The 27,266-nt window shown below is 64.1% G+C and overlaps 2 protein-coding genes across 3 annotated transcripts; one reads left to right on the top strand and one right to left on the bottom strand.

Annotated features, from left to right (window-relative positions):
* Positions 1 to 1,610: 1,610 nt before the first annotated feature.
* Positions 1,611 to 10,974, bottom strand: LOC138824867 (transmembrane protein adipocyte-associated 1). Of its 2 annotated transcripts, none has more exons than XM_070019271.1 (11): positions 10,957 to 10,974; positions 5,001 to 5,142; positions 4,476 to 4,608; positions 3,913 to 3,999; positions 3,767 to 3,839; positions 3,589 to 3,668; positions 3,344 to 3,454; positions 3,198 to 3,258; positions 3,009 to 3,111; positions 2,824 to 2,904; positions 1,611 to 1,950 (listed from the first exon to the last, which is right to left on the bottom strand). In XM_070019271.1, the coding sequence occupies exons 2-11, from the start codon at positions 5,126 to 5,128 to the stop codon at positions 1,695 to 1,697; spliced, it is 1,113 nt and encodes a 370-aa protein (XP_069875372.1). In that variant the 5' UTR covers positions 5,129 to 5,142; positions 10,957 to 10,974; the 3' UTR covers positions 1,611 to 1,694. The 2 variants fall into 2 exon arrangements, with proteins under 2 accessions (XP_069875372.1, XP_069875371.1); XM_070019270.1 differs by lacking the exon at positions 10,957 to 10,974 and adding an exon at positions 8,348 to 8,502.
* Positions 9,887 to 24,349, top strand: LOC138824866 (DNA replication licensing factor MCM2). The gene is made up of 16 exons (XM_070019269.1): positions 9,887 to 9,961; positions 10,971 to 11,200; positions 12,373 to 12,548; positions 12,678 to 12,941; positions 13,595 to 13,814; positions 13,999 to 14,206; positions 15,179 to 15,313; positions 15,837 to 16,028; positions 17,591 to 17,684; positions 18,551 to 18,801; positions 19,501 to 19,627; positions 19,986 to 20,098; positions 21,444 to 21,692; positions 23,015 to 23,197; positions 23,286 to 23,441; positions 23,647 to 24,349. Exons 1-16 carry the CDS (start codon positions 9,956 to 9,958, stop codon positions 23,755 to 23,757), a joined length of 2,715 nt encoding a protein of 904 aa, XP_069875370.1. The 5' UTR covers positions 9,887 to 9,955; the 3' UTR covers positions 23,758 to 24,349.
* Positions 24,350 to 27,266: the final 2,917 nt, after the last annotated feature.

Below are 27,266 nucleotides of genomic sequence, written 5' to 3' on the forward strand. Positions count from 1 at the left end.
TGTGCGAGGCACCGGGCGTGGATCATCGCGGTGCGGGGCACCGGGCGTGGATCATCGCGGTGCGGGGCACCGGGCGTGGGGCGCGGATCATCGCGGTGCGGGGCACCGGGCGTGGGGCGTGGATCATCGCGGTGCGGGGCATCGGGCGTGGGGCGCGGATCATCGCGGTGCGGGGCGTGGGGCACCGGGCGTGGATCATCGCGGTGCGGGGCACCGGGCGTGGGGCGTGGATCATCGCGGTGCGGGGCACCGGGCGTGGGGCGCGGATCATCGCGGTGCGGGGCGTGGGGCACCGGGCGTGGATCATCGCGGTGCGGGGCACCGGGCGTGGATCATCGCGGTGCGGGGCACCGGGCGTGGATCATCGCGGTGCGGGGCGTAGGGCGCGGATCATCGCGGTGCGGGGCACGGGGCGTGGATCATCGCGGTGCGGGGCGTGGGGCGCGGATCATCGCGGTGCGGGGCGTGGGGCGTGGATCATCGCGGTGCGGGGCGTGGGGCGTGGATCATCGCGGTGCGGGGCGTGGGGCGTGGGGCGCGGATCATCGCGGTGCGGGGCACCGGGCGTGGATCATCGCGGTGCGGGGCACCGGGCGTGGGGCGCGGATCATCGCGGTGCGGGTCCCGGTCGCCCGCGCGTTGGGAGCGGGAGGTGCCGTGTGAAGCCTGGCCCTGCGTTTCCCTCGTGTGTCCTGCTGGGACTTGGGGCCTCGCTGGGCTGCCAGCGCGGAGTCGCTTCCTCTCAGACGACCATCCGGGACCCGCTGTGCCCTTGCGATCCCCACGGGGGCGGGTCACCATCCGGGACCCGCAGTCCTCCCCGTTCACGTCAGTCCTGCCAAGTCGCAAGTCCTACCAGGCCTCGTGCAGGCACTCGAAGCACTTGTCTTGCACGGGACGCAAACGATTCGTGAGGCATAAGGAACGGGTAGAAAAGACGTTGAGCGTAAGCGCTGGGGTTCAACCCGACCGGCAGGGCGATTGGCCGGTGAGAGGTAAGCGCCAGATGTGCATCTGCGCATGCCCAGGCTCGCTGAGGCCGCTAGCGCGCAAGCTCCTCAGCGGCTGCCCCGTCTCCAGCCGGGTCCTGGCTCCCGTCACCCAGGACGCATGCGCGCCGAGGCGCGGGCGTCTCGGCTGGAGGATGGCGCCCCGGTCTTCGGCGCCGCCCGGCCCACCTGGCCCACCTGGCCCCGGGCTTTTACCCGCACACTTAGGAGGTCTGGGGGTCCCGGGCCGCCCCTCCCGGCCCCGTCTCCAAGTCCGCTCCTTCCGCTCCTTTTCCTTTTTATTAAAAAACAGGTGGAGGAATGGGGCGCTCGGTCCGACCGGTCCCGCACCGCGCGGGGGAGGGACGGGGGGGCGCCCGGCAGGCCCCGCGGTGGGGGGGGGGCGCCCGGCAGGCCCCGCGGTGGGGGGGGGGGCGCCCGGCAGGCCCCGCGGTGGGGGGGGGGGCGCCCGGCAGGCCCCGCGGTGGGGGGGGGCGCCCGGCAGGCCCCGCGGTGGGGGGGGGCGCCCGGCAGGCCCCGCGGTGGGGGGGGCGCCCGGCAGGCCCGGGGCCGGCGGTGGGGGGGGGGCGCCCGGCAGGCCCCGCGGTGGGGGGGGGGGCGCCCGGCAGGCCCGGGGCCGGCGGTGGGGAGGAGGGCGCGGGGGGGGGGTCGTGGGGGGGGTCCCAGCCCGGGCCTGCGCGGGGCTCAGGCGTTGAGCGCCCTCCAGCGCTCGCTGTCCGTGCTGCGCACGCTGCCCGCCTGGCAGGGCATGGACGCCACGTCCTCCAGGTGGGCCGCGCCGGCCGAGTCGAACTGCGTGCTGGAGTAGCAGGCGGGCGAGGCCCCCGCGGCCTCCGCGGCCTCGCGCCGCGCCACGGCGTAGGGCTGGGGCAGGTGCACGTCGGGCGCCTCGGCCTCGTCCACTTGGCATTTGTAGGAGAAGAGGATCTTGGGCTCCGACCTGGGCGGGCGGGAGGGGAGGGCGGACGGCTCCACCGTGGACTCGGAGAACGCCCCCAAGGGAGGGAGGGCAGGAGACATGCCCCCCAATTCCCACGCCCACCCTGGAGGCCCCGTCCTGGGCCTTGGACCAAACAAGCACTGCTTTGGGGCCAAGCACCGGTGGAGCACGTCTGGATCGCTAGCTTCTCAGGAGGCTGAGATCTGAGGATCTCAGTTCAACGCCAACCCAGGCAGGAAAATCCAGGAGACTCATCTCCAATAAACTACTAAAAATGCTGGAAGTGGCGCTGTGGCTCGAGCTGTGGAACACTCGCCTTGAGCAAGAGAACTTCAGGGACAGCACCAGGCCCAGAGTTCAAGCCTAAGAGCCAAAAAAACACCCCAAAAGCTGACAGCATGGTCTGCAGGGCTTCTGCCTAACAAGGGGCCAGGCTGAGTCCTGACCTTCACCAAGGCCTGGCTCTGGGCGCCGGCTAGAATGGGCTTGACTACCACCACGGCCCCAGCCCTGTGTCCCTTTGGGGACAGCAGGGTACACCCAAGCCACAGAGAACCTGAGGTGAAGCACTAAGTGGGGAGTGGCCAGATCAGCCCCTGCCTTCCCGCCCCACCCCGCCAGGCCGATGCCCACACACACCCACTCCCTGTCCCAAAGCCCCACCCCGAGAATGTCTGCTAGTGCCCAATGCCCAGCCCCACACCCACATCCGGACCCCAGGGGGCTCTGTGTGGTGGCACAGCAGACACACACACACACATACAGTGGGCCTTAGCACCCGCTGAGCCTCGAGCACCAGTACCACCAGGTGTGTCACAAAGGCACCCAGGGGCCAGAGGGGGAGGGGGGGCAGGGGGAGGGACCCCGACTCACCCGAAGAACCCACGGAGGAAGGCCACGTAAATGAGCGGCGCGAAGAAGCTGAAGTAGAGGAAGGTGGTGGCGTCCACGCAGCTGCGGCGGGGCGGGCTGTCAGCGCAGGCAGCCTTGGGGCCCGCGGGGACACTCAAACCGCTGTGCGCCCCTCCCCCTCCCTGTCTGCCCCCCCACACACGTACCACAGCCCCTCAATGATGTCGGCACACAGCAGCGCACTCCCCAGACCCTGCACCAGGTTGAGCAGCGCCAGGATCCCTGCGTACACGTAGAAGCTGCGCCGGGCTACAGGTGGGTGCAAGGGGTGAGCGGGGCTCTGCCGCCTCCTCCCCGCCCTCCCTCCCCGGTCCCCTGGGCCCCCCAGCACTCACAGGGCAGGGAGACGCGCTCCCTCAGTGGGGTCTTTGGGAGGACCACCACCAGAGAGTAGACCTGCAGAGCGGGAAGGGGGTGAGGGTGGGCCAGGGCGGTCCCCCCGCCTCCCGCCACCCCCCTTGACCCAGGGCCCCACACTCACCAGGAAGAAGAAGCAGGAGCTGACCAGCCAGAACTGGCGGCCCCCGTGCCCATAGATGTTGAAGTCCTCGGCCGAGAGGTGGGCGTCTGGGTACAGGATCTCCAGCGTCCCCTGTGGCAGCCAGCACAGAGCTGTCACCAGCTCTCCCCGACCTCCGACCAGGCCACCCAGGGTCTGTACCCCTCCCCCCCTCTCCCCTCCCCCCTCGACTGCCAGGGGTCTGTTGAAACCCCGCTGCGCCTTACCTGGGTGACAGAATAGGCCAGTGACAGCACAGTGGTGATGGCCAGCACTCGTTTGATGCTGGACTTGCTCTCCAGGTGACCTGGGAGGGGCGGGCGTCAGCCGGGCCTGCCCCGGGCCCTGCCGGCCTCCCGCGCCCAGGGTCAGCCCACACACAAGGCCCCAGCCCCACACACTCACCAAACGCCAGACCCAGAATGACCACGCTCAGCTCGATGGCCAGCAGGAAGAAGCGGGTGATCTCCCACAGAACCTGGGAAGAGCAGACGGTGTCAGTCCCAGGCCAGCCCGAGCCCCCCCAGCAGCCGCCAGCCTCACCTCCGCACCTTGTCAGCCACGGTGGCCGCGTCCGAGGCACTGACGGTCATGGACACCACGGCCCGGGCCATGCCCACCACCGCCACCACACACACCTGGAGACAAGGAAGTCACACTTGTGGCCCCCTCGGGCCCCACTGGGCCTGTTTCCCGCCTAACGCTGGCCTCTCCTCCCCTCCCCTTCCTAGGTCACACGACTAGCTTCTAGGGACAGTCCCCCCCATTGACTAGCTGCCAAGTGCCCTCATCCGCACTGGCCAACGATGGACTCAGGAACACATGTGGACCAGAGGTGGCCCAATCAGAGGGCTCCAGGCCAGCCCTGGCCCAGCAGGATGCGGGGCTCCCCCTCCCTGAAGGAGAAGAGGCCAGGCTTTAGCTCAAGACCACTCAGTATCCCCTCTAGGACCTCTAGGGCCAGAAGAGAGCAGTAATGCAGCCGCAGTCCCCAACCCAGCCACAGCTGGCCCACCGCCAGAGCCGCTCTCCACTGCCCGCGGCCGGGCCCGGAATGTCCTTGCACCACTCACATCTGTGATCCCCTGGCTCCCATGCTGCTGAGCAAACTCACCAGGATGTAGAAGGTGATGAAAATGGGGCTGGAGGTGACGCGGATCTTGGCCCGAGCAAATGGAAGCTTCCAGAGCAGGAAGATGAAGAAGAGCACATTGGGGATGAGCAGCAGGAGATCCCAGAACCGGACCCTGGGGAGGGTGCAGAAGCATGGGGTTGTATGCATACCTAGCCCCCAGAACCAGACCCTGGGGGTGCAGAAGTGTGGGGTCACATGCACACCTGGCCCCCAGAACCAGACCCTGGGGGTGCAGAAGTGTGGGGTCATGTGTACATCTGGCCCCCAGAACCAGACCCTGGGGTGCTGAAGCATGGGTCATGTGCACACCTGGCCCCCAGAACCAGACCCTGGGGGTGCAGAAGCATGGGGTCGTGTGCACACCTGGCCCCCAGAATGGGGTTCCCGTGGGGCTGTGCGTGCCCCTGCCCCCCACCCCAGCACCAGACCCTGCAGGAATGGGCTCACTCAGGAGGGTGGCTCACTGCCCCACCCCCAGGGAGCCCAGCGCAGGCAGCCTCTCACCTGGAGGTGCCGATGTCCTGGTAGAGCAGCAGCAGGCAGCGGTGGGGCACACTGATGTTCGGTGCCAGGGGCGGAGGTGGAGCCGTGCTCCCATTGTCCCAATTCACCTCCTGCAGGGCATCCATCATGCCGGCCAAGGGCCCTGCGAAGCCAGACAGAAACCTGTGGTCGGCAATGGGAGGGGGGGGGGGCAGAGGCCTGCCTGGGCCACGCCTGCCTGCTGTAGGTTTCCAGTTCCCCAGAGGCCAGAGCCCCGTCCTCACTCTGCCCCACCTCCCCAGCCCCTCCCCTGGACACACCCACTCAGCACCTCTGTCCTCTGAACCCGGCCCCGGCCGGCTCACATGCTGCCTGCCCCCTTCCTGAGGCACAGGTGCCTCAGCACCCGGGGCGCGGTGGCGGGGAGAGCCCACACCTCCTCGGCAGCACGGCCCTCGCCACGTTCTGAAGGCCCCAAAGTGGCCACGGCGCACAGTGCTAGGGCAGAGCAGACACACTCTGTGGGGCCTGCGCTGCCCCGGAAACGTGAACAAATGCAGAGCCGTCACTGGAGTCCTGGGGGTCGCCCTGGGAGGGACGATGGAGAGGCCGGAACAGAGGATGCTGAGGACATCGGCAGGGCCTTCCACAGGGCAAGCTGGCCAAGGGGACTTGCAGGGACCCTGGGGGCCTAAGCGCACACAGGCAGCAGTTCACGCCCCTCACCACTAGATGGCAGTGAGGAGTGAGCCTTCCCAGCCTGAGGATGGATTACTGCGGGGAGGGGGGCTGCCTTTGAGAGTTGGGCTGATGCTGGTGGTGGGGACACGGTGGCCACTGCGGGGGGGGGGCTTGCAGCACAGGCACACGTTCCGGGCGGCCTGCTGGGGCAGTGGGGGCGGAGCCCTCGCGCTGTCCCTGTGCAGGAGGTGGGGCACAGTCCCAGTTCTGGGCTGGGACACGTACTCAGGGCCACCTCTGGGTAAGGAGCAGGAAACAAGCCAGGGGTGGCCCAAACCCTGGGCTCAGGTCTCCCGTCCTCTCCTCAGGCCACTGGCTGCACCCCAGCCTGAGCCATGGGGACCGGAGGAGGGGAATGGTGCCTCCTGGGGGAGAGGGCCAGGCAGCACCCTGCACACCCACCCAGGTCCCGGCCCAGTGTCCTGAGGCAGGGCCCGGGGAGGAGCAAGCCAGCGGGAAACCCCAAATCTGAGAAGCAAACTCCCAGACATAACACCTGGGAGAAAAGAAGACCGAGCGGACAGAATGGTGGGAAAGAGGCAGCCCGTGGGGTCCCAACACCCACCGTTCCGCCAGAGCCACGCACTGTTTCCTCACACAGGGCTCAGCCTCCTGGCTGGGATTCAAGGGTGACTAGACAAGAGTGGGGGGCACCAGGCTCCTGTTAGGACATTTTCTTTTCTAAAACTGGACTGTGGACGTGGCGGTGGGCTCAGGAGCGGCCACCCTCACGCTCGGCCGGGGTAGAGAGCACGCGCCAGGGACAACAGCGGAGAGAAAGGGCCAGGGCCCTTCGTGCCCATCTCAGCTGCCGGCACACAGCCTGGCACAGAGCTTGTTATCTACCTTGTTATCCCGGCTTCAGCCCCCCAGCCTGAAGGGGCTGCTCTGGACAAAGGGGTCACAAGAGATGAGGTGTGAGCTGAGACCTAGGTGACAGGAGACAGCCTTGGAAAGCCCCAGAGCACTGAAGGAAGGGCAGCGAGTGCCAAGCCCTGGCTGCGGCAGACAAGCTGAGTTCAAGAGCCAGACCAGCCGGGTGCCTGGGGGAGAGGCCGGTCAGATGGGCAGTGTGCTCGCGGGCCATGTGATTCTGCTCAGGTGCCAGACCGCGGAGGTGTGCAGCATGGAGCCAGGGAGATGGTGGGGTGCAACGGCTAGCCAGGCAAGAGAAGCCGGGAGCCTGGGCTGGGGTGGGCCCTGAGCCAGCCGCAGGGGGACCCGCTTTCCTGGGGTGGACCCAGACTCTCTGCTGCCTCTGGGACTTAGGGATCATTGGCTGCAGCCCCGCACAGCACAGAAAGCGTGCCCATGACCTAGGCCTGGCCCAGCGGGATGCCTCCCCACCCACAGACAAGAACCTGAGCCAGAGTGGAGGGGCTGACCGGAAAGACCCTCCTGAGCTGGGGAACTCCCTGGACTCGCCATAGCCACCCCAATCCTCCACCCTGGATGTTCCACGTACACAACCTTCACCCCCCCCCCCCCCCCCCGCTTCTGCCTAGGCCAGTTTTGTTCCCATTCCCACTGACACCGTCCCATGGTCCCGGCTGAGACGCCAAGCGGCCTGGGCAGCACGTCCGGCCTGATTTCGGGTGGGGGGGCATTTCCCCCCAGTGCCCAGGGCACGGCCTCTGCTTAAGAACGCTGCCAGGAGGCTCAGCCAGGTGACACACACAGGCTGGGTTGTGGGAGGGAGGCTGGGGGTCTCAGGCTGGAGAGCCCTTTCGAAGCCCTACTGCTATGCAGTGCGGAAGGGACCAGGGGGAAGGCTGCCTCCTGTCCCCTCTGAGGACCAGGCCAAGCAGCTGCAGCCCAGGCCCCGCTGGGGCTGGCCTCCAGGCCCCGGCACAGGTGTCCTGTGGTGGGGAGGGGCTGGCCTCCAGGCCCTGGCACAGGTGTCCTGTGGTGGGGAGGGCCCGGCCTCCAGGCCCTGGCACAGGTGTCCTGTGGTGGTGGGGAGGGGCTGGCCTCCAGGCCCTGGCACAGGTGTCCGGTGGGGGGGAGGGCCCGGCCTCCAGGCCCTGGCACAGGTGTCCTGTGGTGGTGGGGAGGGCCCGGCCTCCAGGCCCTGGCACAGGTGTCCTGTGGTGGGGGGGAGAGCCCGGCCTCCAGGCCCTGGCACAGGTGTCCTGTGGGGAGGGAGGGCCCGGCCTCCAGGCCCTGGCACCGGGGCAGGCTGGTGCAGGGGGAGGCAGGGGGAACCCCTGGCCGTGCCGGGCACCACAGCTCAGGAGGGCGCCCAGCCTCCCAGAACCGGAGATCCTCGCACCCAGAAGGGCGGCTCCCCCCAGGAACATTCCAGACACATCCTTCCATCTACGGCTCAGGCCGGGCCTCCCCCCCTCCCCCCGGCGTGCCCCGCAGGCCGCCATCCCGGGCACGCGGGGCGGGGGGGGGGTGACCCGGCTCCGGGAACCGAGGCCGAGTTCTCCCCCTCCGCCCACGTGACCGTCCCCGCCCCTCGGGCTTCCCAGCCTCCGGCTGTCACCGCGCCGCCGGCCCGCGCCCGCCGGGCCCCCGCCCCGCGCCGCCCCGCGCCGCCCCCGGACCCGGACGCCGCCCCGCGCCGCTCCCTGACCCGGACGCCGCCCCCGGACCCGGACGCCGCCCCGCGCCGCCCTTACCTGCGAGCCCCGGCCCGGCCCGGCCCCAGCGCGGCGCCGCTCGGGCCGCGGGGCTCCGGCCTCCGGCGCCCGGCTCCGCGGAAGCGGGCCGGCGGGGTCGGCGGGACGCGGGCCGCCCGCCCGAGGACTCCGAGCGGCCCTTCCGGTCAGCAGCGACCCGGGGCTGCGCCGGGTGCTCCCGGAGCCGACGGCGAAAACAGCCCCGGTCCCTGCCGGAGGCGCCCGGGCCCGCCCCCGGGGCCCCGGGAGCCTATGGCAGCGGGCCTGCGCCGAGACCAGCCGAGGCAGCCAATCACGTCCCTCGGGGGCGGGGCCTCGCCGGACTCTTAAAGAGGCCGCAGGGACGCGCGGCGGGAAGCGGCCCGGGGTGTTTACTGGGAACGCGGTTCCGGTCCGCGCCCGCGTATCCCGGACGCCCCACCTGCCGCCCCGCACCCTCCGCTGCCGGGGCCCCCGCGGCGGACCGCCCGGAGGAGCCTCGGGGCCGGGAGGGCAGCGGGGCCCGGAAGTCCTGCGTGGAGGACGCCGCGTGCGGCCGCCCTCGAGGCGGGCCGGCGTCGTGCGGGCGGGACGCCGCGTCCCCGCGCCGCAGGCACGGCCACGTGCTGGTGTTTACACACACACTTCCGGAGGGGACCCGGGCGGGCAGGGGCGGCCCGATCGCCGGACGCCCGGCCCAGGCCGGGCCTGCCCGCGGGAGCGGGAGAAGGAAGTCCTTCTAGGTAGCAGGCAGGGCCGGACGAGGCTGGTGCGGGCATCGTCAGCGGGAAGCTGGCCCGACGAGGAGCCCTCGGCCAGATCGCCATCCTCCAGGGCTCCTCGTCCCCCGACGCAGCCCCGGGCCCACCCGGCGTCAGAGCACAGCGTGGCCGGAGTCCCCGAGCCCCGTCCCAGGCCTTCTCGGCCACGTGTCCGCCTGCTTTGGTGCGGCTGGGCTGGGACTTGAACTCGGGGCCTGGCGCGGTCCCCGGCTCGCCCCGGCTCAATGGTGCTCGGCCGCTCGCGCTGCGCCTCCGCGTCCAGCTTTTGGCGGGGCTCACGCCGTGTCCGGCCCCATGGGCGCGGAGGGCGGACGGGGCTCCAGGAGCTGCGGGCACGGTCTCCGTGCGGCGCTGGCCAAGCTCAAGGAGCGGTGGGCGTGGTCTCAGTGAGGGCGGGGCTCCAGGAGCTGCGGGCACGGTCTTCGTGCGGCGCTGGCCAAGCTCCAGGAGCGGTGGGCGTGGTCTCAGTGAGGGCGGGGCTCCAGGAGCGGTGGGCGTGGTCTTCGTGCGGCGCGGGCCGAGCTCCAGGAGCGGTGGGCGTGGTCTCAGTGAGGGCGGGGCTCCAGGAGCGGTGGGCGTGGTCTCCGTGCGGCGCGGGGCGAGCTCCAGGAGCGGTGGGCGTGGTCTCCGTGCGGCGCGAGCGGGGCTTCAGGGTATGTGGGCGGGGCCTCGGCGCGCGCAGGCGGGGCTCCAAGAAGTGCGGGCGGACTCCAGCCGGCGCGGGCGTGGCCGACTCCCTCGCAGCCGGGCGCAAGCAAACGTCATGACGCTGGCGAGCATCACGTGGGCCGTTTTTCGCGCGAAATCTGGCGGTGGCGGGAAGTGCTGATCGGAACGCGGCGCGGTCATGGCGGTAAGCGCGGGGCCGCGTGCCGGGCGGGCGCCGGGGCGGGCGGGCGTCTCCCGCGCGCTCTCGCCCTCCGGCCAGGGCCCCGCTTTCTCCCGCGCCCGGGCCCGGCTGTGCGGCGGCTTCGGGCCCCTGCGGGCTGCGGAAGCCCGGCGCGGCCTGCCCGCCGCTCAGGCCCGGGTTGCGGGGCCGCGGGCGGTCCGGCCCGGAGCCGCGCTCGCCCCGCACGTGCCGGCCGGGCGCCGTCCCGCCGCGGCGCGGTGCTGGGCTGAGCCCGGGCCCTCGGCTCCAGCCCTCGCGTGGCGGCTCCCGCACCCCGGGATGCCCCACCTGCGTGGGTGCTGTGCCCACGGCGCCGCGGCCGCCTCGGGGCAGGAAATAGGGCAATAGGGTCCGAAAGCGACGTGGCCTCCGTGCTTTTTCCCGGGTGAAAGGCCGTGAGTGACCCACCTGGCCCGGCGACCGCGGGGCTGGGGAGTGCGGGCGGGGGGGCCGGAGCCGTGCCCCCCCCGCCCCCGTGCCTGACCCCTGCCCCCTCCCCCCGTGCCTGACCCCTGCCCCCTCCCCCCGTGCCTGACCCCTGCCCCCCTCCCATCCCTCTCCCCCTGCGCCTGACCCGTGCCCCCCTCCCGTCCCCCTCCCCCTGTGCCTGACCCGTGCCCCCCTCCCGTCCCCCTCCCCCTGTGCCTGACCCGTGCCCCCCTCCCGTCCCCCCCCCCGCCCCCGTGTCCCCCTCCCGTCCCCCCCCCGCCCCCGTGTCCCCCTCCCGTCCCCCCGCCCCCGTGCCTGACCCGTGCCCCCTCCCCCCGTGCCTGACCCCTGCCCCCTCCCCCCGTGCCTGACCCCTGCCCCCTCCCCCCGTGCCTGACCCCTGCCCCCTCCCCCCGTGCCTGACCCCTGCCCCCCTCCCGTCCCCCCCCGCGTCCCCCTCCCGTCCCCCCGCCCCCGTGCCTGACCCGTGCCCCCCTCCTGTCGTCCCCCCCCCCCCGCGCCTGACCCACCGCTTCTCCCGCAGGAGTCCTCTGAGCCCCTCTCTGTGGCCTCCAGCCCTGGCCGCCGGCGACGAGCCAATGATCCGCTCACCTCCAGCCCAGGCCGGAGCTCCCGGCGCACGGAAGCCCTGACCTCCAGCCCTGGCCGTGACCTTCCTCCGTTTGAGGATGAGTCTGAGGGGCTCCTGGGCACCGAGGGGCCCGTGGAGGAGGAAGAGGATGGAGAAGAGCTCATTGGCGATGGCATGGAGAGGTATCTTCTTTGCACTGCTCTCCACACTCAGCTTGGCAGGGAGCCCAGCTCAGGCGCTGGGATGGGTCTGGTGGTGTGTGGCCTTTTGACTGGGGTGTCAGGAAGACAGGTCACAAGCTACAGTGCAGATCCACTGAAGGTGCCGTGTTTGGAGACCCGGACGCGGGTGGGAAACCTGCCCGTGGGCCAGTCCCTAAGATCGTGTGATACATCAAAGGACAGGCAGGTGGGCTTCTGCCTGTGTTGATCATTTTGTACAGCCAAGCTATGTTATAAATCTCCACATGGGGGCTGGGAAGGTGGCTCAGTGGTAGAGCACTTGCCTTGCATGCCTGAGGCCCTGGGTTCGATTCCTCAGCACCACATAAGCAAAAAGAAAAAAAACAGAAGTGGCGCTGTGGCTCAAGTGGTAGACACTAGCCTTGAGCTGAAGAGCTGAGGGACAGCACCCAGGCCCAGAGTTTGGACCAAAAACAAATAAATATCCACATGGCCCTTGGCAGATGAAAGGTTCTTAACTCTGCCCTAAGCCCGGACAAGCTCCTCTTGCCAGAGATGTGTACCCTGGGAATGCATCCAATAGGAGGCGCGATCTCAGACAGGAAGCCACAGCACACTGTGTGGGGGAGTGTGACTCACTGGCATTGGCTGACTTCCATCTAGTAAACATGCACTTGACCTAATCAGAGCCAGGCCATTGCTGTAGCCAGTGCCCTTGGGGCTCTGGGGCTCTGTGGGTCTGTGCATAGGAGCACACTGCCTCTGCCTGGTCCTGGCTGCAGGTGGGACACGCTAGGTAGTGCGCCAGCCGAGTCTTAGGAGTGCCCAGAGCCTTGTGGAGATGCCCAGCCTCACCTCACCAGAGACCAGGGAGGTGTGACCACCTCACACACATGTTTGTCACCTGACTGAAATCCCAGAAACCTTAAATTCCCCCACCTAAATTACCCCTCCCTTCCATCCTGGACACTTTAGAAGGGTGTTTCCACAGGTGTCCCACGTTCAAATGGGGATGCTACTCACCACAGTGTCTAGAGAACTTATGTGGAACTCAGCGGCTATTTTCTGGCCTTCCGTTCCTGGAGGCGCAGGCCTGCCCAGGCTGCCTATGGGGCTGGCCAGTTTCTAGATGGAATTGCGGGGGACTAACTGCCTTCTGGGGGCTCTCTCAGGGACTACCGCGCCATCCCAGAGCTGGACACCTACGAGGCCGAGGGACTAGCGCTGGATGAGGAGGACGTGGAGGAGCTAACAGCCAGCCAGAGGGAGGCGGCAGAGCGGGCCATGCGGCAACGGGACCGGGAGGCTGGTCGGGGCCTGGGCCGCATGCGGCGAGGCCTTCTGTACGGTAGGCCTGCCTGTCTGCGTGTCGCGCTGGTCTGGGGCGTGGCTGTCAGTGTGCTGAGTGGCCGGTTCTGGGGTCAGGGGAGATGGTGCTGGGAAAGGCTCTTACTCACAGGCTTCCTTGCCTGCACAGACAGCGACGAAGACGAGGAAGAGCGCCCTGCCCGCAGGCGCCGGCAGGTGGAGCGGGCCACAGAAGACGGCGCGGAGGAGGACGAGGAGATGATAGAGAGCATCGAGAACCTGGAAGACCTCAAGGGCCACTCCGTGCGGGAGTGGGTGAGCATGGCCGGCCCCCGGCTGGAGATCCACCACCGCTTCAAGAACTTCCTGCGAACTCACGTGGACAGCCATGGCCACAACGTCTTCAAAGAACGCATCAGTGACATGTGCAAAGGTGGGGCACGGTCACTCCGACCCAGCTGCCTCCTGGTGTCCCTTTCCGGAGGGTTATTCAGACCGGCCTCATAGGCACACTGATCCTGCCTGCTCGGACACTCGGTGACGTGTCCTGAAGAGGGGGGGGGTCTCACTGGAAGGAACACAGGAAATGTCACCTGTGGGTATCGGCCTGGGACAGTGGGGACCCCTGAGGCATTTGTTTTTGATACTCTTAAAAGTGGGCACGAATTTGTTTTTTGCTTTTTTTTTAACGAAAGTCTGGATTACTCCTCTACTTTTTACTTGTTCATTTTGTGGCTCTAGGGGTTGAACCCAGAGCCCATGTGTCCTGAGCACATGCTGGCATCGAGGTGCACTCTGTGTTGCAGGGTGGCTTGGGTTGGGAATCAGCAGACATGGCTGGGGGGCGGGGCTCAGGACACGCAGGCCTGGTCCCCTGTACCTGCACTGCCCGCCGTTCCCGTGGGGGGCAGGGCTATCCATGGGCTTCTGTCCTGCAGCATTCCAAGTTCATGGCTCTGGGCTCTGGGATGAGGCATGGGTCCCCTCCCCTCAGGCAGGCCTTGTGATAAGGGGGTCCCCTCCCTGGCCCCAGCAGGCCCCGCTCAGTCTCCCCCTCCCCTCCCCCCCTGCCCAATCCGCCTGTAGAGAACCGGGAGAGCCTGGTGGTGAACTATGAGGACCTGGCCGCCCGAGAGCACGTCCTGGCCTACTTCCTGCCCGAGGCCCCGGCAGAGCTGCTGCAGATCTTTGACGAGGCTGCTCTGGAGGTGGTGCTGGCCATGTACCCCAAGTATGACCGCATCGCCAGCCACATCCACGTCCGCATCTCCCACCTGCCCCTGGTGGAGGAGCTGCGGTCCCTGAGGTGAGGGAGGAGGACTGGGGTGGGGGGGGGGGGTGCCCCGGCGGCGCTCTGGCTGTGAGGAGGGCACTTAGCATGGTCTCATCGGGGTGCCGACAGGCCCAGTGCTGGGGTGGCCGGGGTGCCCAGGGTGCCCAGGAGGCGCGATCCACGTGCCCGAGCGCCAGCCGCCGACCTGTGCCCGCAGGCAGCTGCACCTGAACCAGCTGATCCGCACCAGCGGCGTGGTGACCGGCTGTACCGGCGTCCTGCCCCAGCTCAGCATGGTCAAGTACAACTGCAGCAAGTGCAGCTTTGTGCTGGGGCCCTTCTGCCAGTCCCAGAACCAGGAGGTGAAGCCAGGCTCCTGCCCGGAGTGCCAGTCCACCGGGCCCTTCGAGGTCAACATGGAGGAGGTGAGCTGACACCAGGCGTGGGGGACCAAGCAGGGACCGCACAGAGCACACCATAGAATGTTTTAGTCCCTCGATGTCTTCTAGGAATTCTGTTCATTTGCATTTAAAAGCCGAGCACTTGTGTTGGGGCCATCCTTGTGTCTGGCTTTTGCTTGACACAGGCCAGTGCCCGCTGCCTGTCCGCTCCCACAGGTACAGTCTAGCTCCATCACTGTGGTGTCTGTAGTCCAGGCTGGATTCCGGTTTCTACTGAGGGCCCTTCACGGGGGTGCTGTGAGGCTGTGACCACCCAGACTGCGGAGCCCGTGCTGGCTGGCGTACGCCTCTTGTTCTGTGATCTTAGGCACAGCGTGTGCTTTGAACCGCAGCGACTCATCCACTAACTTTCTGTAAATCTACTGCAGAGGAAAGGCGCTTGTGGCTCAAGGTTTTTGGGTTTCCATCCCTGCCCATCAGGACCCGTGGCGAGACAGCAGGAAGGGACTAGTGTGTGGTGAGGAGGCTGCTGGCCTCGTGTCAGGCACAGGGAAAGCCAGGCGCCAGCACCCCTCCCCAGAGACCGCCCTGCCCCCAGGGCCCTGCCACGTCCCAGTAGTGCGAGAGCTAAGGACCAAACCTTCACCACGTTGGTCTCTGTAGACATTTGAAGTTTTCTGTTTGTTTTTGTGGTACTGAGGAATCGAACCTAGGGCCTCACGCATGCTAGGCAAGCACTGCCACTAAGCCACCACCTTCCCAGCCCTCTGTGGACATTTGAGATCACACCGTAGCACTGTTGCTTTCCTAGACAGTAGGTGACTTGATAGGACAAGCCCTCTGAGGCCCTTTCCGCTGCGGCCCTCTTTCCCCATTGGGGAGGTAGCGTAGCCTGGCCCTCTGTCCCCCATCCTTGGGGGCCTGGGGCACGGTCAGATGGGACAGGAAGCACTCCTCCTGCAGGGCTGGGCTCACCGCCCTTCTCTGTTCCTGCAGACCATTTATCAGAACTACCAGCGTATCCGCATCCAGGAGAGCCCTGGTAAAGTGGCAGCCGGCCGCCTGCCCCGCTCCAAAGACGCCATTCTCCTGGCTGACCTGGTGGACAGCTGCAAGCCAGGGGACGAGATCGTGAGTGGCCAGCAGTGGCGGGGGGGCTGGGGTGCAGGGAGGCTTGGCCCGGGCTTTCCCGCCAGTGGGCATGTGGGTGTTAGGCGGGGAGCTTGGACTAGGGTTGGCTCTTGAATCCTTGGGGTGTAGAGGAGAGAGGGTTTGTTTTAGCCCACAGGGCCAGAGGTTACAGTCCCTGGTCTGTGGCCCAGCATGTGACAGAGAGAGCGTGGGCTCGTGCAGTCCATGATGCAGGCAGGCAGGGGCTGGGTCCCAACAGTTGCTTCAAGGGCAGTCCCCACGGGCGGCCCCACTTCCTAACGGGTCTCGCCAGTCAGGGAACCAGGCCTCCATACCAGGCCTTCGGGAAGCATCTAGGCCGAAGCCGCAGCAGCTTGGAAGTCATTACTTGAGTGTCCCTGAGCTGCTGCGCTGTAGTGCGGAGAACTTGGTGAGCGCTAGAAGAGACGGAGGGCAGTGTGGGCTGGCTGGGCTGCACCTTGCCCTGGGTTGTGCCTCTGGCCACGCGGACTCTCTCTCCTAGGAGCTGACTGGCATTTACCACAACAACTACGACGGTTCCCTCAACACCTCCAACGGCTTCCCCGTCTTCGCTACCATCATTCTGGCCAATCACGTGGCCAAGAGAGACAACAAAGTCGCTGTCGGGGAGCTGACAGATGAGGACGTGAAGATGATCACTAGCCTCTCCAAGGACCAGCAGATCGGGGAGAAGGCAGGTGGAAGGGGGTCCCCCAGCTGTCCCTGAAGCCTTGCTCCTGGCTCCCTCATCCTCAGCCTTGGTGGGGGGCTGTGGCGCCAGAGACAGGCACACATGGTCCAGCTGCCCTGCAGCCGCTGACACTGGCTTCAGGGTTCGTGTGGGTTCTTGCCCCAGAACGTGAGTTTCCAGTGTCTCTGTGCCCCCTCTGCCCCTCAGTCACCCAGTGTCTTGTGGGTGCCGGGCAGGGCTCTTCCATAAAGCCAGGCCCCGGCCCTGGTTCTTTGTGTTGATAGGATGGGATTGCTTGTTGTCATGGCTCTGGGGAGCACAGGAAAGGCACCCCTGACCTGGCTAGCGCCGTGCCATAGCCGAGCTCTGTGCTTGAGGATCTTGGCCCTTTGAGTCGACCAGGACCCGGGTTCACGGGGCAGCTGGTTCTTTGCCAGCCTGGGAAGGTGTTTATTATGATTTTTCTCATTGGGAGATAGAATTTGGAGACAACTCTTTTTTGCTGGCATGTACCACGATTCCAGCCCTTCTTTTTGCTTTTGCTGAACAGAATCTAGTAAACTTTCCTGCCCACCTCTCATAGACTTTTCTCTGCCTAGGCTGACTTTGACCCATGATCTGCAAATCTCAGCCTCTCCTGAGTAGTTAGTATTACAGGTGTGAGCCACTGGTGCGCAGCTGTGGAGATCTTTTTTTTGTTTGTTTGTTTTTGTCCGTCATGGGGCCTGAACTCTGGGCCTGGGCGTTGTCCCTCAGCTCTTCAGCTCAAGGCTAATGCCCTACTATTTGAGCCACATCGCCATTTCTGGCTTTTTCTGCTTATGTGGTACTGAGGAATCGATCCAGGGCCTAATGCAAGCAAGGCAAGCGCTCTACCACTGATCCACCTTCCCAGCCCCTGTGGGATCATTCTTGAGTATTGATTTGGCCAGTAGGAACAGTCTCCCTCTGAGCTCATGATGTGCCCCAGAGGCCAGCGTTGCCTCAGACCCTGGCCTGCAGCGCATGCAGTGCTGGGGTTGTAGAGGGCAGCGGCCAGCGAGGTGGAAAGCATTCTCCCACAGTCAAGGAGTCCTGTATACCCCTGCTTCTCCCTTAGAGTTGGCATTTCTGTCCGGGAGACAGAAATGTGGACTGATGCATCTGCCTCCTGGATTGCCACATCTGCCATCTGAACAGCCTGGCCTGCCCCGGCTGCTTGTGGAGCAGTGTCTTGTAGATCTCTGCTGGGATCTGTTGTTTGCTCTCGTGGGAGGTCGCAGGCTTTGGCGTGGAGCACGGGCCAGCTGTGGGTGTCTGTTATCACAGCCACACCACGGTGGCTCACCCCATCTCTGCTCTGGGTCTGTGTCCTGGACAAGGCCTCTCCGGACTGAATGGGTCAGACTGGGGTCTAGGCAGCTCCCAAGCCTTGCTGCCCTGGAAGAACACCCCCAGGAGGGTCCAGCGCCCCAGGGCATGATGGGACTTCACAGCGGGTTGCTGCTGAGCTGCAGGCTCTGCCCCTGGCAGAGCGCATACCCCCCCTCGGGCTCCGGTCACCATGGCCTCTTCCTTTTCCTCAGATCTTTGCCAGCATCGCTCCTTCCATCTATGGGCATGAAGACATCAAGAGAGGCCTGGCTCTGGCCCTGTTCGGGGGAGAGCCCAAGAACCCAGGTGAGCACCCCCTCCCCCTCCCCCTCCGCAGGGAGCCAGGATTCTGCCTATGGACGGGCAGACTGTGTGTCCATACAGACTGGGGGCTAGGGACAGGACGTAGTCAGTGACAGCCATGTGGCCACTCCATGAGGCGAGAGAGCTGTGGGTAAAGCCGGTGGCTGCTTTTGTCCCACAGCTGTCTGCCCTTACAATTTAAGCACATTTCTATTCTTCTCAGCTTGTCTTCCTTTAAAGGAAGGTTTTGCCACACCCGTAGTTGGTGGGAGCATAAGTATAATAGAAGCCTTGGGTGAGCCCAGTCTCCACTGACAGCCCTTCTATCCCGAGCCCTTCTTGTGGGCCTCCGTCTGTTTGGCTGTGTGCTCCCGTACCTGTGCAGCGTGGGACTGCAGCAGCACACACCCGTGTACTCACAGCCACAGCGCACACACACCTGCGCACGCACGCACCCGTAGTTTATGCGGTGCGGCGCACACACGGGGTTCATGACACAGCACCTGCCTTGTGCATGGGACTGGCTATAGAACGCGGAGGGCGGGACGGCCCTGCTCTTCTCCCATGCAGCGCATCTGGCTTCTCTTCAGTAGTGCATGCGGCACACGTTGCTGCTTCCTGGACGGTGCCACTTAGCTCTCTGCCTCCTTGGAGAAAGATTCAGGTCATTTCCAGCTTTTCCCCATCACAAAGGCCTGTCCTAGCCCACCCTCTGTAGACCTAAGTACATTTCTGTGCGTTGAGTAAGTGTTCAGAAAGGGGCCTGGGCTAGGGCTCTGCAGCCTGCCTTTAGAGCCTGCCGTTGCCGATGAGCAGTCTACCATGTCCGTCCACCCTCCCCTGACCCTCCCGTCCTTGTCTGGCCCCAGGTGGGAAGCACAAGGTGCGCGGGGACATCAACATGCTCCTGTGTGGAGACCCAGGCACAGCCAAGTCCCAGTTCCTCAAGTACATCGAGAAGGTGTCCAGCCGGGCCATCTTCACCACTGGCCAGGGGGCATCCGCCGTGGGCCTCACGGCCTATGTCCAGCGGCACCCCGTCAGCAGGGAGTGGACCTTGGAAGCCGGCGCCCTGGTTCTGGCAGACCGAGGCGTGTGCCTCATCGATGAGTTTGACAAGGTGGCTGGGGCTGGGGGGGGGGGGCTTGCTGGGGGGGTGACAAGGTGGCTGGGGCTCTGAGGGGTGGGCTTGCTGGGAGGGGGGCTTGCTGGGAGGGGTGGGTTGCTGGGAGGGGTGGCTTGCTGGGAGGGGGGGGCTTGCTGGGAGGGGGGGCTTGCTAGGAGGGGGGGCTTGCTGGGAGGGGGGGGCTTGCTGGGAGGGGGTGGGTTGCTGGGGGGGGGCTTGCTGGGAGGGGGGGGCTTGCTGGGAGGGGGGGGCTTGCTGGGAGGGGGGTGGGCTTGCTGGGAGGGGTGGGCTTGCTGGGAGGGGTGGGCTTGCTGGGAGGGGGGGGCTTGCTGGGAGGGGGGGCTTGCTGGGAGGGGTGGGCTTGCTGGGAGGGGGGCTTGCTGGGAGGGGGGGCTTGCTGGGAGGGGGGGGCTTGCTGGGAGGGGTGGGCTCTGAGGGGGTGGGCTTGCTGGGAGGGGGGGGCTTGCTGGGAGGGGGGGCTTGCTGGGAGGGGGGGGCTTGCTGGGAGGGGGGGGCTTGCTGGGAGGGGTGGGTTGCTGGGAGGGGGGGCTTGCTGGGAGGGGGGGGCTTGCTGGGAGGGGGGGCTTGCTGGGAGGGTGACAGGTGGCTGGGGCTCTGGGAGGGCGGTCCTGCCAGCACTGGGTCCTGCGCCATGGGGGCGAGGCCCACGCTGAGGGGAGCCCCTGGGTCTAGATGAATGAGCAGGACAGGACCAGCATCCACGAGGCAATGGAGCAGCAGAGCATCTCCATCTCCAAGGCCGGCATCGTCACCTCCCTGCAGGCCCGCTGCACCGTCATCGCCGCTGCCAACCCCATAGGTAGGCGGGCCCCCTGCCCCTCCACGGGCCAGGCCGGGGGCTGGGGGTGGTGGGGCTTGTGGGGCCACCGTCTCTGCACCACTCTCAGGAGACAGCCCTTGTCTGGACTGCCTAGGCTGGGGCCAGGCTGAGCCGAGGTGATCAGCAGGCGCCTCCATCTTACTCCTCCTCCGTGTCTTCCCTGAGACGCGGTTGACCTCGCTAGGCGGCTCTGGGCACTATGCCCCCTTGTGGAGCCGATAGGCAGCTGGTATGACAGGTCCGTGGCGCGGGCCTGCCTCTGCCGCTGGAGCGGCTGGGTCTGGACGGGGGTGTTTGGAGGTGGAGGAGGGCAGCTGAGCGTGCTGCCGTGTTTCAGGGGGCCGCTACGACCCTTCCCTGACCTTCTCCGAGAACGTGGACCTCACGGAGCCCATCATCTCCCGCTTTGACATCCTGTGTGTGGTGAGGGACACCGTGGACCCACTTCAGGTACAGCCGTGCACCCTCAGCCCAGGCCGGGACCAGCCTCAGACCAGGCGCTGGGAAGGGTGGACGTGGCATCTGCGCCCCGCCCCTCCCCCGCCCCCACCCCCGTGTCCAGAGTCCTCCTGCTCCTCTCTCCCTCCCTGGTTGCTCATCCTGCTCCTCTCTCTCTCCCTCCCTGGTTGCTCCTCCTGCTCCTCTCTCCCTCCCTGGTTGCTCCTCCTGCTCCTCTCTCTCTCCCTCCCTGGTTGCTCATCAGCCTGACTCACAGGGTGCTCCTGGAAACGCTCCTACTCCCATTCCCCCGCTACCTCCGAACCCCTCACCAAGGGCCTGCTGTGGCCATGCCCGCCTCTGAGATGCGAGTCCGCTTCCACCCATCCCCCACGATGACCTATGGCTGCGGCTGGCGCCCTGTGCCCAGCCGTCTGCCCCCGTCCTGCCCTGTGCCCAGCCAACCCCAGGCCTGTCTGCTCCGCCTTCCAGAATGCTCTCCCCCTGGACGCTCCTCTGCTGGATTGCCCCCATCTGTCGTAGCTTGCATGCTCTTTCTACCAGCTGTGTCTGGAGGCGTCTCCTGGTGTCATCGTCCCATCCTCCTTTACTTTTTGGTCTGTCATGGGGCTTGAACTCAGGGCCTGGGCGCTGTCCCTGAGCTTCTTTGTTCAAGGATAGCACTTTACCACTTGAGTCACAGCACCACTTCTGGCTTTTTCTGTGTGTGAGGTACTGAAGAATCGAATCCAGGGCTTCATGCGTGTTAGGCAAGCTCCTACCACTGAGCCCCAGCCCCGTTGGTTTTTGTTTTGTCTTTTCTTTTTGGTACTGGGGACATTGTACTTGTTAGGCAAGCGCTTTGCCACTGAGCTGCTTTCCTGTTTCTCTTGTTTTGGGATGGTCTGGCTCTCAGGTCTGGGCTGGCTCAGGCTGCTGAGCTCCAGGTCCGCCCTGGCTCTGCTGCTGCAGGAGCTGGGTCTGCAGGTGAGCACACTGCCTCCCAGCTAGCTGGCTTTTTTTTTTCTTTTTTTTTGGTCAATTGTGGGGCCTGGGCGCTGTCCCTCAGCTCTTCAGCTTAAGGCGAGCGCTCTACCACTTGAGTCACAGCACCACTTCTGTTTTCTGATGGTTTATTTGAGATAAGAGTCTCAAGGACTTTCCTGTCTGGGCTGGCTTTGAACCGTGATCCTCAGGTCTCAGCCTCCTGAGTAGCTGGGATGACCGGCCTTAGTTAGCTTTTAAACTGCTTGTCTCCTGCCAGCACTCAAGTGAGCTTCTAGCCTGTCTCCTTAGCCTGTTGCTCCCCCCCCGCCTGCGGCCCCCCACCCCTGACGCCTCTCCCGACCCCATCTAGGATGAGATGCTGGCCCGCTTCGTGGTGGGCAGCCATGTTAGACACCACCCCAGCAACAAGAAGGACGAAGATCTGGATAGCAGCGCCTCAGAGCCGGTCATGCCCAACACGTACGGCGTGGAGCCCCTGCCGCAGGAGGTCCTGAAGAAGTACATCATCTACGCCAAGGAAAGGGTGCACCCCAAGCTCCACCAGATGGACCAGGACAAGGTGGCCAGGATGTACAGCGACCTGCGGAAGGAGTCGATGGTGAGCACTCTCCTCCAGGTGGGGCGGGGCCTCCAGACCTGCCCTCCGAGGGGCTGGGGGTGCCCCTCCCCCAGCGCCTGTACTGGAACGTTTGGGGATTGGCTAAAACTTTGGTGTGAGCTGGTGGCTCACACTGGCAATCCCAGCTACTTGGGAGGCAGAGATCTGGAAGATGGCAACTTGAGACTATTCGGGCCAGAAAGGTCTGCTAGACTCTCCAGAGTAACCAGCAGAAAAGCTGGGCTGGCAGCAGGCCCTGAGTGCAAACTCTGCAGTCTTTTCAAAGAGTTCAGCTGAGATGTCATGAAATCCCAGCCCTGGCTGTGTAGTGTCAGTGTGTGCCTGTGTGCCTCCCCACCGTGATACCACACTGGGTGTTTGCAGGCCCTGGGCGAGCAGCGGGCACACTGGGCGCTTGCAGGCCCTGGGCGAGCAGCGGGCACACTGGGTGCTTGCAGGCCCTGGGCGAGCAGCGGGCACACTGGGCGCCCGCAGGCCCTGGGGGAGCAGCGGGCACACTGGGCGCTTGCAGGCCCTGGGCGAGCAGCGGGCACACTGGGTGTTTGCAGGCCCTGGGCGAGCAGTGGGCACACTGGGCGCCCGCAGGCCCTGGGTGAGCAGCGGGCACACTGGGTGCTTGCAGGTCCTGGGCAAGCAGCGGGCACACTGGGTGCTTGCAGGTCCTGGGCGAGCAGCGGGCACACTGGGTGCTTGCAGGCCCTGGGCGAGCAGTGGGCACACTGGGTGCTTGCAGGCCCTGGGCGAGCAGCGGGCACACTGGGCGCTTGCAGGCCCTGGGCGAGCAGCGGGCACACTGGGTGCTTGCAGGCCCTGGGCGAGCAGCGGGCACACTGGGCGCCCGCAGGCCCTGGGTGAGCAGCGGGCACACTGGGCGCCCGCAGGCCCTGGGCGAGCAGCGGGCACACTGGGTGTTTGCAGGCCCTGGGCGAGCAGCGGGCACACTGGGTGCTTGCAGGCCCTGGGCGAGCAGCGGGCACACTGGGTGCTTGCAGGCCCTGGGCGAGCATCGGGCACACTGGGTGCTTGCAGGTCCTGGGCGAGCAGTGGGCACACTGGGTGCTTGCAGGCCCTGGGCGAGCAGTGGGCACACTGGGCGCCCGCAGGCCCTGGGCGAGCAGCGGGCACCGGAGCAGCCCTGTTTGGGGAAGGAGTGGGATGTGTTGGTTGGCCCAGTTGAACTTGGCCTCCAGCAGGGCCCCCTCCCCTGCCCTGCCCCTCCCCTGCCTCAGGCCACGCCCCATCCTGCCCTGCCCCTCCCCTGCCTCAGGCCACGCCCCGTCCTCCTCCCCCCTCCCCTCCAGGCAACGGGCAGCATTCCCATCACGGTGCGGCACATCGAGTCCATGATCCGCATGGCCGAGGCCCACGCGCGGATGCATCTGCGGGACTATGTGATAGAGGAGGACGTCAACATGGCCATCCGCGTGATGCTGGAGAGCTTCATCGACACGCAGAAGTTCAGCGTCATGCGTAGCATGCGCAAGGTGGGTGTGGCCGGCTCGCCCAAGGGCCCCGCGTCACGCGCTGGGGTACACCCGTGTGGGCGGCCTCTGACCCCCGCTCCCCCCACAGACCTTCGCCCGCTACCTCTCCTTCCGGCGCGACAACAATGAGCTGCTGCTCTTCATATTGAAGCAGTTGGTGGCCGAGCAAGTCACCTACCAGCGCAACCGCTTCGGGGCCCAGCAGGACACCATCGAGGTGCCCGAGAAGGACTTGGCGGACAAGGTGCAGTGTGCTGGGGTGGGGGCGGCGGTGGGCGGGGCGGGCGGAGGTGGGGGAGCCGGGAACAGGGCGCCCTGGGAACTGGGCTTGGAGCCCGTCCTCGGGCTCAGCCTCCGCCCCAGCCGCTGCGCTCCTGAAAGCGTGGGGCACGAGGTGCGGGTGGATTCGGGCCTCTGGCCCTGACGCGTCCTGTGCTTTCTGTCTTCAGGCTCGGCAGATCCACATCCACAACCTCTCCGCCTTTTATGAGAGTGAGCTCTTCAGGATGAACAAGTTCAGCCGTGACCTGAAACGGAAGATGATCCTTCAGCAGTTCTAGGCCCTGGGACCCTCCCTGGGGTGGTCATGGGGCGTCCTGGGCACCGGTTCTCCGGACACAGGCCAGCCCGGGGCACTGAGTGGGCTGGGGCCGCGGGGCACTGAGTGGGCTGGGACCGCGGGGCACTGAGTGGGCTGGGGCTGCGAGGCACCGAGTGGGCTGGGAGGGTCAGGCTGTCCCTTCGGCTCCCACTGCACTCGTCGCTCTGGGTGGGATCCGTGGCTCGTCTCCACTTGGTGCCCTCATCTGCGTGCTCACGAGCCGGGCTGTCCAGGAAGAGCGTCACTGCCAGAGCTGTGGTTACGGTGTGCTGCGCTTCCTGACTCGGCTGGGTACCACCTCTGCCAGACAGCAGCGTGGAGGTGTCTGCAGGCCGGGGGGCTGTCCCGTGGGTGTCTCCCACCCCTGAGGTAGAAGAGGGTGCTCCTGTTTGTGGTCATGCCGAGTCGGGTGGGTGTGAGCCACGAAGGTCGGTCCCGTGGCCACCGCGTCAGCTATTGCTGTATTAGTCTGGCTTCTCACTCCATTTCCTGCTTCGCTTTTTAAACCTTTTTCTGTGGTTTTAATTTTTAATAAAGTTGAAGTTAATGAAGATAGTTTGTAAAATTCAACTGGGAGATGATTGTTGGCCTCGATTCTGTTCAGTGTTGAGTACTGGGACCCAGGTTTCCTGGGCTCGGTTGAGGGCTCTTCTGCCTAACGCCTTTGGGTTTCTGTGGGAGATGGGTCCGGTCACTGTTTGTGGATGTGTATGAACCAAAAGTGGTGTTTGCTAGGTGGGTGTTCAATGTCCCCAGAGGTCTAGTGTTGACTCTGGGTGCCGGCCCTGGCCCGGGGAGGTATGGGGCCCTCGGGAGGTGGGTCTGGGTCACTGAGCGTCCCCTTGAGACACTGGATCCCGAGGACCCCAGCCAGTGTGTGGGATGTGGCCAGGGCTACTCCGCGTGCTCTCACCACACCACAGCCTCCAGAACACCAGGCCCAGCTGGCTGGATTCCAGCGAGAACTAAGAAGCCTGGACTTCACACATTACCTTCCGGGGTCTGCCAGGGACGCGAGCCGACAACACATCGGAGAACTGACACATGCACAGTCACGCCTTCCTGTCCAGGATGCTAGGTCTGTGTCCATTGTTTTTAAGACGTTATGAAGCTTTAGGGTTTTCTTATTTCTCTTGGCTTCTGAATTACAGTTTTTGTTGAGGTTGCCAATTGCATGCTTCTCTTGTTGAGTAGCACTGTGGGTGGGACCCAGGGCCCTATGCATGCAGGACAGATTATATTCTACCCACAAGCCACACTTCACCCTATATTTTCTACTGCTTATCTATGACAGAAAAATTTCTGATTAATGCATGCTGTATCCATCAACTTTGATGAACTCATTTTCAATTACCTTGTCAGTTTTCCAAATAGACCTGAAAATGAGTCTCACTAAGTTCTTCCCAATAGTTTTTTTTTGTTTTTTTTTTTTTTTTTTTTTTTTTTTTTTTTTTTTTTTGTCGGTCGTGGGGCTTGAACTCTGGGCCTGGGCGCTGTCCCTCAGCTCTTCAGCTCAAGGCGAGCGCTCTACCACTTGAGCTACAGCGCCACTTCCGGTTTTCTGGTGGTTTATTGGAGATAGGAGTCTCACGGTCTCTCCTGCCCGGGCTGGCTTTGAACCGCGATCCTCAGATCTCAGCCTCCTGAGTAGCTAGGATTACAGGCGTGAGCCACCAGCGCCCGGCTCCCAATAGTTTTATCCCGTTTCTTTTACCAAGCATGATGGTTGTTGATATTGTTCATTGAACCCATGAACGTTTTTCTCTTTTTTGTGCGTCAGTCCTGGACCTTGAACTCAGAGCCTGGGCACTGACTGTCCCTGAACTTTTGTGCTCAAGGCTAGCACTCTACCAATTTCCACCTTTTTGGTAACTAATTGGAGATAAGAGTCTCGTGGACTTTCTTCCCAGTCTGGCTTTGAACTGCAGTCCTTCTCAGCCTCCCAAATAGCTAGCGTTACAGGTGTGAGCCACAGGTGCCCATGATTTCTGTTTGTTACATTTAATAAGAGTGGATATTAATTGCTTTCTGTTCCTCTTTGTTTTTTGCATCTCAGAAAGATGGATTTTGTTGTTGGTGGTGGTGGTTGTGGGGCCTGAACTCTGGGCCTGGACACTGTCCCTCAGCTCTTCAGCTCAAGGCTAGCGCTCTACCACTTGAGCTACAGCACCTGCTTCCAGCTTTTTCTGCTTATGTGGTGGTGAGGAATCAAACTGGGGCTTCATGCATGCAAGGCAAGCACTCTACCACTGAGCCACCTTCCCAGCCCCAAAGATGGATTTTCTTTTTGTCTCAATGCAGAGATGAAAATGAGTGGCTTTTTCTAATATACAACAGTATGTGATCCTCAGATAAATTCCACCCCTTATTTGTGTTATTCTTAGTTGCTTTGGTGTCAGATTGTAGAAGCATCAAGTAAATTGGTTTTCCTGTGGGAGAGTTACGTGAACCTTTGATCAATTACACTCATTTCCCAGTAGCTGTAATGTCTGGACACTGTCCAGTCTGTCCATTGTTGGAGTCTGTTTAGCTTTTCCTTAAAATGATTTACTTTAATGAGATTTTTTTTTTTTTAATGTTAATCATGTGTCTTAAACTCAGGGCTTGGGAACTGTCCCTGGGCTCTTTAACTCAAGACTAGCATTCTACCACTCTGGGCCACAGCATCACTTCAGGTTTTCTGGGGGTAATTGGAGATAAAAGTCTCATGGACTTTGCTGCCCTAGCTGGCTTTAAATCATGATCCTCAGATGTCAGCCTCCTGAGTAGCTAGGATAATAATAATTTACTGATTTTTAAAATTTTTTATTTATTTTTTTGTCAGTTGTGGGGCCTGAACTCTGGGCCTGGATGCTGTCCCTCAGCTCTTCAGCTCAAGGCTAGCGCTCTACCACTTGAGCCACAGCACCACTTCCGGCTTTTTCTGCTTATGTGGTGCTGAGGAATTGAACCCAGGGCCTCATGCATGCAAGGCAAGCGCTCTACTACTTAGCCACCTTCTCAGCCCTGTTTTGTATATTTTTTAAAGCAGCTTAAATTGAACATTTAGTTCATTCACTTAACCTGTCTTAAAAGAAAATTCAGGGTCGGAAAGGTGGCTTAGTGGTAAAGTGCTTGCCTTGCATGCATGAGGCCCTGGGTTCAATTCATCAGCACCACATAAGCAGAAAAAGCCAGAAGTGGTGCTGTGGCTCAAATGGTAGAGCGCTAGCCTTGAGCTGAAGAGCTGAGAAACAGCACCCAGGCCCAGAGTTCAAGCTCCATGACTGACCAAAAAAAAAAAAAAAACAGCTATAAAATCTCTTCCTCCTGGGCTGGGGAGGTGGCTCAGTGGTAGAGCGCTTGCCTTGCATGCATGAGGCCCTGGGTTCGATTCCTCAGCACCACATAAGCAGAAAGAAAAAAGCCGGAAGTGGCGCTGTGGCTCAAATGGTAGAGTGCTAGCCTTGAGCTAAAAGAGTTGAGGGA

The sequence above is a fragment of the Dipodomys merriami genome, unplaced genomic scaffold (genome assembly GCF_024711535.1).
Source record: "Dipodomys merriami isolate MVZ:Mamm:240054 unplaced genomic scaffold, mDipMer1.0.p SCAF_13, whole genome shotgun sequence".
NCBI classification, from domain to species: domain Eukaryota; kingdom Metazoa; phylum Chordata; class Mammalia; order Rodentia; family Heteromyidae; genus Dipodomys; species Dipodomys merriami.